The sequence below is a fragment of the Planococcus citri genome, chromosome 3 (assembly GCF_950023065.1).
Source record: "Planococcus citri chromosome 3, ihPlaCitr1.1, whole genome shotgun sequence".
Lineage (NCBI taxonomy): Eukaryota > Metazoa > Arthropoda > Insecta > Hemiptera > Pseudococcidae > Planococcus > Planococcus citri.
In genome coordinates, this window is record NC_088679.1 from 48,158,589 (window position 1) to 48,173,880 (window position 15,292).

The window sequence follows — 15,292 nt, forward strand, 5'->3', positions numbered from 1 at the left end:
CAACTTTGTTTTCACCCTTTGCCCACTTTCCCTCTCGATTGTAGCCTATATAATTACGGTAATATCAGGTAGTAAGTATTACTTGGCAACTTAGTAGGTACGAGTATCTATCAATAACAATTTTAAAAAACGCACACATAATTTTACACATAGGTACATGTATCTATTTTTAACTGAACTACCTAATTCCTGGAATTTTACCTCACGAGCTCCATTAAACTTGTAATGCAAATTGCACACGACAAACTGAATAAATGACACCCGAGCAGAATAGCTGCAGCGGAAAATGCATTTCCAAGGTTATATTTTTCATGTCTATCATGTGAAAAATTAATCAATTAAAAACTGAATAGGAAAACATCATAACTTGTGTCAAAATACAAAAAATCAATCTTCCGCAAAAAGCTCGCGGTTATTTTTAGTCAACGCGATGCTATGCTCTTTTTTATATAGGTAGGTAGGTAATCATACTGTTGTTGAGCGGTGAACGAAATTAATGCAGCGATATATAGCGAGGTGATTTTTCCCGGTATAGGTGAGCGTAAATAATTTTAAAAGATGCACTGCACGTGTACTCGTGAGAGAAGCTGATTTGATTAATGCTTTATAATTAAAGAAGCTATTTGTATAATTATTAATACGGATGGATATGTACAAACACTTGACGCCTATCATTGAAACTGTCAAGGTTTTTGGAAAAATGAGTAGAAAATAAAGCGTAACAAATCAAGCAAATGTGTAATATTCTGCACGTAAGTAATACACAGAAAGCATTGCCATCGAATTAATCCGTTATTTACGCAAACAACGAGAACTTGACCAATATGCCATTGGCAAGGATAGCGCCCGTAATTGAAAAGGATTAGTTGGATTTTGTATATTTTTCATGCTTATTTTTAAAAACTCTGACAAAATACTACTTTTTCGAATTCATCCGAAAAGTACCTACCTACTCTTTCCTTTTTTTCAATATTCAAATAAATTTAATCCGCTATAAAAATTTCTCTACTTTTGTTAGTGGGTTCATGTAAATTGGCGTATTCGTTTCAATTTTGCTCATTTAAGTATAGGTATATTCGGTGATGGTGTGATCTTATAGGTATAGTTGAATTTAAATTACTCGAGTGTGATTTCCGTACTTACCGACTAATATAATTTTTGTTTAAATTTCGCCAAAATCTTCGTGGCAGAATCAATAAAAATATGGATTATTTATGATTTTTGTGCAAATTCAGTAGTAAATTTTACGACTTACCAATTTTTAGTAAAAGGTTTTAAAAGCATGTATCTTGTAGATTCCACATTCGCGAATGTACTTACACTTATGTGAATTATAGGCAATTCTTATGTATTAAATACCATAGATACTTAAATGACTAGTTGGCTTTAAAATAAAAAATGAACGGATACCATATTATGTCTAGATTCTGTTTTCATATTTTTCAGCCATCACATTTTAAAACGGCTTTATTTTTTGTGTTCATTCAGCATATTATTAAATTTTTCTTCGAATGTGTTCACTACATATGCATATTTCATTAGGTACCTACCTATTCACTAATTTCGCATTCTAAAATTCACGTTCAGATAGGATAAATATACCTATATAGATAGGTATAAAAATAGGCTTCTGTTGATATATGTATAATTGAGACCCTACAACTCAATCGAAAAATTATAATTATATTTACCTCCTAATTATACTGTATGTATTTCGTGCTTGAATTTCATCGAGCTTTGCTACAAAAACCTTCCCTGTTACCTCTTCTTACCTTTAATGGAAAAATTTACCATTGAGCTAACGTAAGCTAAGAAGGTGTTTTGGGAATCTTAAGGGAACGGATCATCAACTTCCCCAATGAAATATATACTTAGTCCTTTGAGTAAATCTATGCATCGCCTACGCAACAGTATAACCAATGGAGAAACGAAAAAATTGGCTTTTGGGTTCAATACCCAATGATGTTATTTATAAACGAAGTGTGATTATGAAAAATGAAATATATTAATGAAGAGTATTTGTTTTCTTTTGTTACCAGGAATCAGATGGAGAAGCTGGTATGATAGAGCAGAACGGGACCTGAAAATCTCGGCGCTGCTGGTCGACCCTTACGAAGGTCGACCACCAACGGGGTTCATCCCCCCAAGGCATTGCAAAAACTATGCAAATAGTCACTATTCCAGCTTCGACTGCGGTAAGTTCACGCTGCATTATTCGAATATTAACTACCTACATATCTATTATCTACCAAAATTTCAGGGAATCGAAAACTTCTTTCCAAGAATTTCTGCTAAAAAATTATGAGTAGGTAGGATATAAATAAAATTGTTCTGAAGTCTCCAAGATTCCTCAGCAAGAGAAGGTTCAAATCGTGGATATATGTTTTTTTTATTCAATTTTTTTTTTAAGTTTGACAAAATAATAAAGGAGAATTTAACAATTTCTTCTTCAAGTTTTCAAAAATCAGTATAAACATATTTATGTCAAAAATGCCTAATTTCGAATTTCAATACTTATGGCAAACTACTTTGATAGGTGTCTATTTGTTTGATTTTTTTTAAAAAACTGATAACAATGGGCTCGTATTTCCCTTCCTTTTCATTCATTAACTCTTTTCCTTATATAATTTCATCTCATCTTGAGAATGAAACAACCAGCTCTATACTTTATTTGAACGACGCAATGTTACCCACTTCATAAGAATAAACCAATCAGGTTGACAAAAAATTAAATATTATAAGAACTTCTAAGTACGAAGTCTCTAAACATATTACCTGTACTTACATTATAGCGGCTCAATTGAAAGACACTCACAAATAAATTTCAACTTCGAAATAGGTGCTGCTGGAGGAAAGATATTTACTTATGGGTTCTCAAAGAGGGTGCATTTTTGAAAAAATCGTGGTTTTTTCGCTCTATCCACTACATAGGTAAGTAACCTGTTTGAAAAAAGCTCTAGTTTCAAAAAATTAGTACCTATTTGAGATTCTGCATCAACCCAGGCCATTGCCATAAAAATATAAGATCATTCTCACGGTTCCATCGAGAGGTTGAAATTTTGTACATAAATTGTTTATTTTTGGGTAAATTTGCGATTCAAAAAATTTCTTCTTCTCAAATACTTACATGCGTATTTCGCATTAATTTCTTAAACTGGGGAAATGCGCTTTGAAGCACGGTGATGCCAACTTCTCGATCTTTATTGCCAATTTCATAAAATCGAGAAAAATATCCAAAAACTTACTAATCAAATTTTTTCGGTTTTAATATTTCAGTAGAAAAAAATTTCAAAATACGAATTTAGGTACAGGTAGTTAGGTACTCAAGTGGGACCATTAATGGGGTGTTGGACTTTGATAGCAGAAGCTATAAGGTCGGCCCAGAATCTCAAATACCATCTTTCGGAACTGGGTCATTTTTCTCAATAGGATAAGTAGAGGTTAGGGCGAAAACACACGATTTTTCGAAAATTCCCTCTCTTTGAAAACTCATATCTCACCTCCAGGGGCATCTCCGAAGTTGGAGAATTTTCTGAGTGACTTTCAACTCAAAATGAAGATTTTCATTATTGAATTCGGTAAAAATTCTCCAACGTTTTTTTCTCAATCCATCCTTGGTATACAAATGTTTCAAAATTTTCTTGAATAAAAAAAAACATTTCTTTTGCTTTGTTTTTTTTAATCTCCAAAAAAATCTGTAAAGAGAAGTGGAAACTGTTTTGAACTTTCACTAAATTTATATCTAGTGATTTTCTTTTTTTTTTGAGGGGGAGGGGTCTCCAATCCGCACCAGGCAGTGAAGGTATTTTATTTTTAAAATGTTTACAACTTACACATCTAGGAGTACAATGTATAATTCGATTAATCTTAATCGAACAATAAAACCTTGCTCATGACTACGCAGAAAAACATTGTAGCCTACATAAATAAGTACCTATATTTTAAATTTTCGTAGAACAAACGAACATTTCAAATTCTAGCGACGAGCAGTTGAATTATTGAAATTAAAAAATGTCTGTATTGCGTATTTGTATGCTAAAATTGTTGCCTATTACTAAATATTTACGGCGTTTGTACGTTGAAATGTTAGTAAATATTGATACAAGCGGGAAAAAACGACGTGTTTATACCCTCCAAATCACCTGTTAATTAGGGAGTACCTACTGAAAAATTGATTGGGTGAAAGAGAAACAAGGCAACCTACATGAAATCGTAAGTAATAAAATTTTATACACGTGTAAAATGTACACGAGTTGAAAAGAAAGGGCCAATTAAATTACCTACATAACAATTATTATAGTTAGGTAGGTACCACAAAGCGAATAAAATTAATAATCACCATGAATTTTCTTTTGGCAAATTTTTTTCGCGCCAATTTCAAACCTCTGAAACGGCTACTAAACTAAGTGCGTCTTGTGATAATGTGTAGGTAACATGATTAAATAAATTTGGCATCGGTAACTAGAGTGATAGAGTTTGGGTAAAAGTTGGAACGAATGATCAAAGTAAGGAAGGGAATAAAATCGCCATGTACGCTTAGATAAAGCTGTCTAGACAATAATCTTGTAGCTACAGGATGAAAGGGAAAGGTTCCTTCCTACCTACGCAAAGAGCTTTCGCATCTTCGTCGTGATGCTAACGACATGAAGATGAATTTGCCTTCAGTTAACGCAGACGGCCTCATTTGTTACACGTTGAGTGGGTAATGATTCGCAATTAATTCGAGCTAAACTTCTTACTCTTCCGGTCGTTTTTATTGAACAGGTGATTACCCGTCATAAAAGAATTTTGCATGGATTAATTATTGATTTATTGACTGCTGAAAATTTTTTTTCAATAAAAATAATTAGGTAGGTATCTATATAGGGTTCTTTCATTTTTTTTCAAGCAGTTTGTTCGTTTTCTCTCAAAATTAAGTGCTGTTGGATTTACTCGGACTATTATTTTGTAGCGTACCTGGAGGAATTTGGCTAATATTTCTCATAAGCGACTACCTTAAATAAGATTTTTTTTAAATAGTAGGCATTTATGAAAAAAATGAATAAATTTCAACTCAGGTTCCAATAAGATTTGTTTTTCAAATTTTAACCTGTTTTTTTTTTTTTTCAAAAATTGTTCGAAAATTTGGAAGTAAACTTGAGCAGCAGAAAAAAGTTTTATACTTAGGTATACATTTTGAAGCTATAGTGAGTTCAAAAAGTTTTTTTCCTACAAAGTGGACAATTTCAAACTTTGAAATTTTTTTTGCTCAATTTTCTGTTCAATAAATATTTGTATGTAGGTAAGTACCTGAGTACTAATAATATAGATCTGATCTGATACATATGCTCATATTAGTATAAATCAAAATTCATTGAGTACCTAAGAATTTGGTTAAATTATAAATTAAGTAGCCAGTAGGTACATATCTTCCTATGCTTGCTGATTTGCATATGGTTCTCATTTAATATTATGAAACGCATGTAGTAGATACCTAATGCATACAAAAAAATTTTCCCATCAGCTCACATACTTGAACTTCTATGCAACAGAATATTTTCGTAAGATTAATCTAAAACTTACATGTATCCATGGATATCACTTGTGCATTACCTACATGCATATCTAATAGCTGCGGTATATTTGAAATACAATTACCTTCCTGTAGTTTTTTTTTAAACACGTAAACCTACTAGTGGGCATACATTAATATAATTTTGTTTTAAATTCAAAATTAATCATTCGTAGACACATAATGTCTATACTATATCACAACGCAGCGGGATATCCTTATCCACTGTGATTTGTATTACAAATCTGACACCGTTAACAGCTGTTTTATCGTGATACAATTCTACATCTTAATTTAATATTTTTAACATTTTCAAAATATCAGCGTGTGCATATCATAAAAAATAAATGCACACATATGCATCCAATCTATTTCATTCGGATAAAATTAACTAGAACTTTCTTGTAAATTGAAATAATATTTGGGGGGGGGGTGTATTTCAACATTTTCTGCGTGAAGTATGTAATATGTAGCTTAGCCACTGCCACTACCCATGTTATGATTTTTAAAAATAACGTTTCAAATGAATGCATCGTCGTTCCTGCAAATTGTAGGTTAAGCACACAAACATACTTGAGTTTACGATAATTTGACTGCCTTCCTTAGGTGGTGGAAAAATTATCACTGATGAGAAATTTTTGACAAAATTATTTTACATAAAGTACCAGAATTAAAAAATTGTATTTTTGTTAAACTATGTGTATTACCTAATAACCTATAGATTGATTTTTAAATAGGTAATCGTTATTTTCATTTTTGAAATAAATTTCCCAAATGTTTTCTCTTCTCAGACGATATTTCATTGAACTACTGCAACAACAAAACTAAATCACGCATCATTACCTAGGTTTTCGTACTATTTATTTTACATAAGTACCTCTACGGCGAATCGCTTCATCGGTATCCTCGTAATAATATTCACTTTTACCTTCTATACGAATATTCGCCTGGAAACTTGTCTAATTAAGTATCTTTTAATGTATAAATTACAGACTTAGGTATGATTCTATCGTCTGTCCTTTCTGATTTATGGCAGCGAGGTGTAGGTATGTCTATGTATGTATGTAAAATATACACAGCAAGCTAGATACTATATGACTAATTCAATTCCAAAACCTTCTCAATTCATCTCTGGTCTCTGCATAAAATTTTCTTATTATTTTTAATTTGAAAACAATATAAATCTTAACAACTTGTTTTTGTGAATGATCCAAGTTTTATGCAATTAGTTTTCGTTCGTTAATAGGTTACAAATTTTCGACCAAAATTTCAATTTTCAAAAAATTAGTAGATAATTAAGTCGGAATTTTGTCTTTTGATTTACCTACTGGGCAATTTATTACTTAATATAGAGATGAAGTGTTACAAATACCTAGTTGTTTTCCTAACGTCTGCAAAAAACTTGTAGAATAGCATAGCTTATGCTTTCTTTATTTCACTCTGAAATCTCCTCTCCTTCACCCTCGCCTTTGTACAACCAGATCGTTCTTGACCAATTGTCTTCAAGAATTTATATGAAAAAAGAACTTCTCCAGTCTGAAAATACTTTTCCCACTATTTAGAATCATAGAATAAAATTCTTGAAAAATAATTAAAATAGGTATATTTTTCATTACAGGTACTCTTGCTCGCCGCCATCCTCTTCCTAAGTAATTTCACTCTGTTGTATGGCTCACCTTTAACCAGACGACATCAATATAATTCTTTTAGTTTCAGAGATGTAGAAACGTAAGCATAAATTTAAAAGACTACCTACCTAGACATGCATTATAGTACCTACCTAAATAATATGGTGTGCTGTTTACATTGTTAACATTATTTTATTTTTTATCCATAAAATTTTAGAGATGACGACATATTTACAAACTTTACCAATGGAAGTGCAAGAGTACGCGGGCCAGTTGTAATAGAATATCCTATAGATGACGTAACACCATGGCCAATATCAGTAAGATATCCGTTTGACAATACAACAATAGATCCAGCATCAGTGAAATATTCTGTAGACAATGCAGAAGGGTCAGCAATTGCTAAATATCCCGTAGAGAATGCAACAACAGTGGCACCAATTACGGCAAAATATCCTGATAACAATACAACGGTAGCAGGGCCAGTTACAGGGACATATCCTTCAGCCAATACAACGGTAGCAGGCCCAGTCACAGGAACATATCCTTCAGACAATACAACAGTAGCAGGCCCAGTCACAGGAACATATCCTTCAGACAATACAACAGTAGCAGGACTGGTCACAGGAACACCTCCTTTAGACAACACAACGAAAGTGGAACCAACTACATTGAAGTATCCTTATGACAATCATTCTTGGCTAAATGCACGCCAGGTTGAAGAACTGCTTTTAATTGAAGGTGGCGAAGAGTTCGAGGGGGTGGGCTGTTGTCCAGAAGACCATGTATTAACAGCTCCAATAGGTGGTATAAATACTGAAGGAAATTATGTAACGTTGTTCCGAGAAGGAAAGAAACAACAACAATTTCACGAGATTTCATGTAAAGATGAGGTTGTAGATCAACCTTGTAGGTTCATGGAGAAGCGATTTCATAATAGATCGCGTTGTGTACAGAAATATTCTTATTCTTATGCTGTAGTGATACAAGATCCTGAAAATGAAGATCCTGAAAATATCGGATCATTTTTTAATACTCCAAGACCTGGAGAACATAAATATATATTAGATTATATTCAAGTTAGAAGTGGTTGTCGTTGTGAACTTATCCCCAACAAAAAACTCAAGGATAAGTTTTTTAAAAATAATAAGAAGAAAAAAAGAAAATCTACCAATGATTAGGATTTACATGGTAAGTAGGTATATCCTTTTCCAGTTAGGCATTTCCAGATGTGTTGTCCACTTCAACTTATGAATAATTTCAATTAAAAATTGTACATATGTATTTATGTAATACTCCCTATCTTTTTTTATTTATAAAATTGTATATAGTTGTTTGTTTTTGGATTTCATTTTGTTTTGTCTTACTTATAACTATTACTGTCTCAGTTTCTTTATTTTTAAACTTTTTGTGTAACAGCGAGTTATTTTATTGTCATAGTTGAAGTAGGTAAGTACTTATGTAAGATTTCACTACTTGTATCATGTAAATTATTAGGTGTGCAAGATAAAGCTTTCTAAAATTTTTATACTCGTAGATCACTCAGTTCCTTATTGAGAACTCACTGAGAAGAAAGTATTTTTTGCAATGCAACTATTTGCATTTTAGTATTTGTTAACAGTTTTTTTCAATTTCAATGATTTTGTTATTGTTGAATTACAAAATACATGAGATTGCTAAGAAAAATTTGTTCGTTTGTTGGTTGTTAGTATAGTATAGTAGACTTTTACACAGATATATTAAAAATAGACATCAGTTCGAACTAGAGATGTAGGGATTTTGAAGGGGAAAAAGTGAGGATTATTTTGATTTATCACAATATTTTTTCAAAAGATAGGTGCCCATTGTTGTATGATTATACCGTTATTCCCATATTTATACATAGATACCTTGAAAATATAAACTGCAACCAATCATACAAACGTTGTTGCAAATACATATTATGATCGCTAAATTGAGAAATCAATGATGAATCAAGGGCCTACCTAAATCTGGTGAATTTTTGTCCAAATATCTCGAAGATGTGTGACTGTCCATTTCAACTTTGAACCCCTGTAAATATCTTGTTGTACATATAGCCCCATCCTTTGGCTACAAAATGCCTCCTCATTTTTAGAATTTGGTCCAAAAACTTGAGCCGCAGAATTTTTGGAATTTTGAATCCTTCAGCAATCTTGACATGCGCCTCTTCGCCTTTCACAGTTTGATGATTTGCTTCTTTAACAACAGCTCACTGTGTTTTTCACAATCTGTTGATCGAATTTGAATTCGCGTCATTCTACAATGAACAATGAATAAGAAGTGTAAAATTATCATTGTTATCAAGTTTCATTTTTTGGAAAAAAATGTCATTACATACGTGTGTACTGAAAAATGAAAAACAACTAATTATTTCAAGAAACTTTCAAACTGATATACAGTAAGCTTAAGTGAAATAGTGCACTTACTTGTTATGTGGCAGTATTCAACATAAATTTTCAGTCACAGAAAAATACGATTTAAATTTCACTTTAAAAAGTTGAAAAAGTTTTTTGACTTCTCAAATTTTTTTTTTTTGAATTTTTTCTCAAAGATAACTTTGTACATGAGTTGCCAACTCACTTCCTTGATGCAGAAAATGTGCTCTGTTCAAATTAAACTAATTAAAGAATGACACGTCAGTCAAACTCTAAAGACAATTCGGTATACCGAGGGGATAGGCGATTACGTTGATTTAATACACTGTGCAGCAAAAAGTGCGCGACAAAATACAAGCACCAAATGATGGAAAAATATGTGAATGTCTCTTTGATTGACGTCTCTCATCTCTCTTATGAACAGAGTATAATTGCACAACATTGACCACTCAGTGTAAAGTAAACTACCAATATTTTTCGAGTAAGTAATCGTCGTTGTTCCACTTGAGCCCACCGCTTCACTTATGCCTGTGCCTGTGACACCCTACCTAGATTATTTAAATGCAGTCCTACCTAGTGATAAATATGTACAAGTACAAATGGAAAACACACTGAAGAGAGAATCTAATCTGGAATACATAAACCGAAATTATAATGATTTTTGTTCTCATATCTCCTATTTGTTCATCCGTCCCTTCATTTTATCACGTATGCGTTATTTTCCCACATGCTTGCGATTCCTATTTTATCTGAACTGTGTTTGATATTTTCAGTTCATCTACACAGTATTTTTGATAAATTCTTTGTTTTTTTTTCTGGCTCGGATACAAGTAAAGCGATTTAGAATAAACCCTCAGAAACATACGTGCTTCTATCCACACATACCTTCCTATCTTTTGTATGCCTGAACGGAATTTTATCGGTACCTATTATTCATTTGTTTACCAGTTAGGTACCTAAGTAAGTATGTTTTTATTTAATCAAGCGAATGAGAAATAAGAATGACTCATAAAGTATTTATTCTCGTTCAGTTTTCTTTCTTTATGAAATGATGAAAAATGGATGGGATTAACAGATAAATAGAACGACAAACAGTCGACTTGATTACAAAAAAGCGTTTGGACGACAGGTAAAACGAGTGAAACATCGCTTAAATGACAGGAAGCATTATCAAAAATATGGTAAAATATTCATCGAGAAAAATTTCCTTTTTGAGACAGCTGTAGTAAAGTTGAAACCCCATCTTTCGACTATCGTTGATGCTTATTAATTTTAACAATGAACACTGAATAAGAAAATATGAGAGCTATGTGCCACGTGTCGGCCGAACTCAACTTCTAAAAAAATTGAAAATCTGTTCACAAAATTACAAGTACCCGTACTTGATAGTTGATACCCCTTCAATAGGATTTGAAAATTGAAGCGGCGGACAGACAACGAGAACGACAACCGTGAAAAAAATTTTAATAGACTTAGAGAGATGGAATGGACTAATGGAAAATTGAAAATTGAATTAATTTATTACGAGGAAAAAATTTACGAAGAAACGAAGCGAGAAAAAAATAAATATCTGGCACAGTGGCGCACTGGCAAAATTTTTAAAAAAACGGTGCGATGTTCGTTTTGTCAGCTCGCATGTGGATGGGGTGCATTTTTTCCCTCTCGGACACCGAAAACCGAAACTGGGCACTGACCCACTGACACTGACCAGTGTTTTCTGTTTTGGTTTAGATCGACGTCGAGTAGGTATTCCATAGGATGAACAAAAATTATTAATCAACATTTTAAATTTTTTATGTTTTAGATATCAAAGCCTTAAATCCAACATGAGTCATGAATTTTAAATTGAGATCTCCAACTTTCAATAAATATAAATAGTATTTAACTATTTAAACTATTAATGCCTATGATAAAAATTTAAAAATAAACGAAAACGAATAGGTAAGACGAAAAATTCAATCACTTAGAAAACATTTCAAAAATTCAAAATTGACATAACTTATCAGCTAGTACGAACAAAAGAAGAATGCAAAATGAGAAACCGAAAACGAACTGAAAAATAATTCAATCACTTTGAACAACTTTATACTTGAATTCAATAATTACTTATCGTATCAACGAATAAACAAAATTAGGTAGTCAAATAGTAATTTGAAAAAAACTCAAACAAATTACCTACCTATTGAAAAAATTCAAAAATTTAAAATAGACACGAACGAATAAGTAGTCAAACTTAATATGTAATAAGAAGACCCTTTTTTGTCTCTTCTTTTTCGGGGGCGCGCTTTCATTTTCCCCTCAAAATCCTTTCATTCCTTTCACTTTTATCGTTTTATGGTAATTTTTCGCTATTTTCAAAATTTTCTTTGGAGCACTGCGCCTGCGTGCCGTCGCAGTCGCATGCCCCTACAAAAAATCCTGCTTACCTAAGCGATGCTATAAATGATACAAAAAAAAAAAAAAATGAAAACGAATAAAAGAATTCCATGACCAACAAGATAAACACAATAAATAATTCCCAACTGTTTGGAACAGCTTGAAAATGCAAACTGACGACTCGGGTTAATTTTGAAAAATTGACTAAGTACGAAAAAAGCAAATTTTGTGATTTTAATTTGGCAACTTGAATGAAACTTTTCAGAAAATTTGAAAAATTGAGAACAAAAATCGATGAATTTAATGTTTTTGACAAGTTATTTACCTACTCGAAACTTTTCAAAAAATTGACTATAAAAATTGGCAAAGGCAAATGTTATGATTTTGACAAAATTTTGAAAAATTGTACACAAGGTATGAATGAAGCAAGTTTACAAACTGACTGACGCCAAATGTTAGGGTGGAAAAGTTGAAGAATACGAAATATTTTACTTCTTGAAAGTTGAATTGTATAAATTTTCAAAAACGTTCGCCCTCGTGCTGATCTGCTTTTCTTATTCTACGTAAAAATTTATTTAAAAAAATATATATATTGTACACAAAAATCAAAATACATTTACATTAAAAAAAAAACTATCAATTGTTTACTTTTCTAAACATGTATCTTCAAAATCTTAATTTGTTTCGAAACTATACCTAATTTCTAAAAACAATTCTAAAAAAATCTAATTCGAAAATTTTGAAGCTAAAAAAAATACAATCGTGAATCGTTTTTTTAGGTTTTCTGTTTTTACTTCTCAAAAGTCAAAACACGAATTTGCAAGCATTTTAAGGGATTTTGCCCCCTCCTACCCTGAAAACCACTTCGGTTCTTGACGCTGATGTCGGCGATGTCGCTGACACCAGTGCACCCCATCTACCTGCAAACTGACAAAACAGACTCTGGTCGATGGCACAAGTCTCTATTTTCCAATTCGGCGTTAACATCTCGTGGCGGCGCCACCATCGACTTGCTGAAAGGGGGACTTTTTGCAGAGAATCGCATTCATTCGCATCTCGACAAGTCGTGTGTGCGCGTGTGTAAGCGTGCGTGAGTATGGAAATGTCCCCCTTTCAGCATGATAACATGTGTTTCATGCATTTCACCGCCAGAGTGCAACACATGTTCGTTGACGCCGAATCTGTGAGATGAAGAGGAGTGATATTTTCGTTTACTTGGGTACAGGACTCAGAAATGTTTGGATTATCGCCAACGGTACACTGAACTGAAATGTTGTAGATTGGACTTCAGAAAAAATGAATTAAAATTTTGAGTCTTGAAAGTTTCAAGAATTATTCTGCTGGTTGTATCCAACCTAACGTTCTCATCTCAAGTAGATAACTGTTTGCGTGTTCTGATTTTCAATTTCGTGGTTATAGTATTCAAAGTAGGTATGTAAATTGAATTTTTCTGTTTGTCACACTGTGTAGTGTACATGTACATAAATATTTCGCCGTCGTCACTGCTAGCTATCTTATGTAATAAATTTGCGTAGTTTCGTAAAGGCTGTAATCGTGTGCGGTTGTGCATTGATTTTTAGATTTTGAAATTTTGAAATGGATGATTCTGAGCGATTTGAAGATGCCCAAAATTTCGTTACGTGTCCTTATAATGCTGCGCATTCCTGTCCAAAGTTCCGAATGGCCCGTCACTTGGTGAAATGTAGACGGCAGCACGAAGAAGTAGCCAAAGAGCAACGCGTGTGTCCGTTCAATTCTACCCATATAATTCCCCAAATCGAATTAGCTGTAAGTATAATCGTAAACATATGTAGTAGAACACATCTTAGCAACATCTGTCACTTGTTCTATTTTTGATTTCTACAGTATCATGAAACTATTTGCCCGGACCGTGAGTTATTTTACACGTATACGCATAAAACAGAGGATAGTCAAAATCCCGTCGTCGAAGAATTGTACAAGAATACGATGAAAAAAGTAGAAATTCCGAGCGACGAAAATTGGGATGATGTGAGTTGTTTGATTCAAATCGTTGTAACAGTGAAATGATTTCGTTGTTATTCAACATTTTACTAATTTCATTATTATACAATATTTCACAGGAAATCAATCCTGACGTGAATATCATTGAAAGGTGTAAAAAAAATGCCCTTGATAGAGGTGTACTGCAGAGTAATTCGAACGAGCCGCCCGCGGAACGTAAAGCGTTAAGGCTCGAGCAACGTATGAGGACTCGTGAAAGAATGGTGATTATTATATTTATACTACGCTTAAATTATCTCACTTCCTCAATTTCAACATCTTGTTATATTCCCAGAACGCCGAAGAAGAAAAAAAAAAGATTCATTTAATGAATCAGCCGCCTCACGAGGATTCCGAATCTGTTGCTAGTTACCGTACAATGACTTCCGGTCCGTCGAGTTATTCGTTTGGTACCGCTAGAAATACGGTTGAAAAAAAAATGGGCGGTGTATCCAAGCCTGAATCAACTTCGTCTACAAGTCGAGGTAGAGGCAAAAATGCACCCAAAGTCAGTTCAAATTATGAAATGGGATTTGGCCGTGGAAGACGTTAAGTAATAATTAATTTAAAAATTATCTTATTCGATTATCTCGTGATCATAATAGAAAAAATAGTTTAATCCTGCGTAATGCGTTTGCTTTTAGGGCGATATCGTGTGATGAGGATGATGTGTCGACGGAAGATATCAACTTCTTCGATACGTAATCGTAAAATTTATTTTCTCTTGTGTACAGTAAGAACCACGTTTTTTTGCGAAATTATCATGAAGTGAAGTACTTTGAACTGTGATTTTATTATGTATAATCATTTCAAAACGCTTGTTGAACCGTTTGGTGATTGTTACCTATTTTTCATTTTTTCGTTCGCATTCGCTATGTTTCAATGGCTAAAAAAATGATACGCGTGTAATTCGAAAATAATTTTTATGAACCGAATATTTTATGTTTAAATTATCAAATTTTAAATTGTAAGAAGTTGGTATGTGTTTGATTTTTTAGTTTTACTCCCTCCCTCCCTTCTCCCAATGTTAATTCAATACAACGCAGTTGCTATCTCAAGTTATTTTTAGAGGTTCATTTCTTTTAGTTGATATTTTTTTTATGATATGTTTTTTATTTTAAAAAATCTTTAGTTGGTTTATCATATTTTGTTTGCAAAGCACCTCATTTTATTGTACTGCAAAAACGCGTCCTGTTCGGTCGCGTTCGTCGTGTTCCTTTAATTTTCAAGTTGATATTTGGTTTTAAAAATTGTAAATATACTGATCATTCGATTTATGTGTGCTCTTTGATTCGTTGATTGATAAGAAAATTCCGTTT

At 32.8% G+C, this 15,292-nt stretch overlaps 2 protein-coding genes and 1 long non-coding RNA gene across 7 annotated transcripts in view; 2 read left to right on the forward strand and 1 right to left on the reverse strand.

Annotated features, from left to right (window-relative positions):
* The window catches only part of LOC135841648 (uncharacterized), a 70,618-nt gene extending 61,753 nt beyond the window's left edge, over positions 1 to 8,865 (forward strand). Inside the window, exons 3-5 of the mRNA XM_065358723.1 lie at positions 2,040 to 2,195; positions 7,170 to 7,279; positions 7,397 to 8,865. Coding sequence (XP_065214795.1) covers positions 2,163 to 2,195; positions 7,170 to 7,279; positions 7,397 to 8,360 — 1,107 coding nt within the window. The 5' untranslated portion in view covers positions 2,040 to 2,162 and the 3' untranslated portion in view covers positions 8,361 to 8,865. The remainder of the gene's footprint in view (positions 1 to 2,039; positions 2,196 to 7,169; positions 7,280 to 7,396) is intronic.
* LOC135841651 (uncharacterized) lies at positions 7,352 to 9,827 on the reverse strand. 3 transcript variants are annotated; one of them, XR_010557962.1, is made up of 3 exons: positions 9,539 to 9,827; positions 9,165 to 9,457; positions 7,352 to 8,223 (listed from the first exon to the last, which is right to left on the reverse strand). It is a non-coding gene; the product is annotated as an uncharacterized LOC135841651 (long non-coding RNA). The 3 variants fall into 3 exon arrangements; XR_010557961.1 differs by having other exon boundaries at positions 9,627 to 9,822; XR_010557963.1 differs by having other exon boundaries at positions 7,352 to 8,187; positions 9,627 to 9,817.
* Positions 9,828 to 9,919: 92 nt separating this feature from the next.
* arx (asterix) lies at positions 9,920 to 15,250 on the forward strand. 3 transcript variants are annotated; one of them, XM_065358726.1, is made up of 6 exons: positions 9,920 to 10,056; positions 13,532 to 13,739; positions 13,818 to 13,961; positions 14,054 to 14,197; positions 14,269 to 14,526; positions 14,618 to 15,250. In XM_065358726.1, the coding sequence occupies exons 2-5, from the start codon at positions 13,548 to 13,550 to the stop codon at positions 14,524 to 14,526; spliced, it is 738 nt and encodes a 245-aa protein (XP_065214798.1). In that variant the 5' UTR covers positions 9,920 to 10,056; positions 13,532 to 13,547; the 3' UTR covers positions 14,618 to 15,250. The 3 variants fall into 3 exon arrangements, with proteins under 3 accessions (XP_065214798.1, XP_065214797.1, XP_065214796.1); XM_065358725.1 differs by lacking the exon at positions 9,920 to 10,056 and adding an exon at positions 13,152 to 13,378; XM_065358724.1 differs by lacking the exon at positions 9,920 to 10,056 and adding an exon at positions 13,153 to 13,382.
* Positions 15,251 to 15,292: the final 42 nt, after the last annotated feature.

Coding starts and splice junctions, on each gene's coding strand:
- arx (XM_065358726.1), top strand. CDS start 13,548: ATGGATGATTCTGAGCGATTTGAAGATGCCCAAAATTTCGTTACGTGT. Junction 13,962..14,053: donor GCGACGAAAATTGGGATGAT/GTGAGTTGTTTG, acceptor AATATTTCACAG/GAAATCAATCCTGACGTGAA. Junction 14,198..14,268: donor TGAGGACTCGTGAAAGAATG/GTGATTATTATA, acceptor TTATATTCCCAG/AACGCCGAAGAAGAAAAAAA.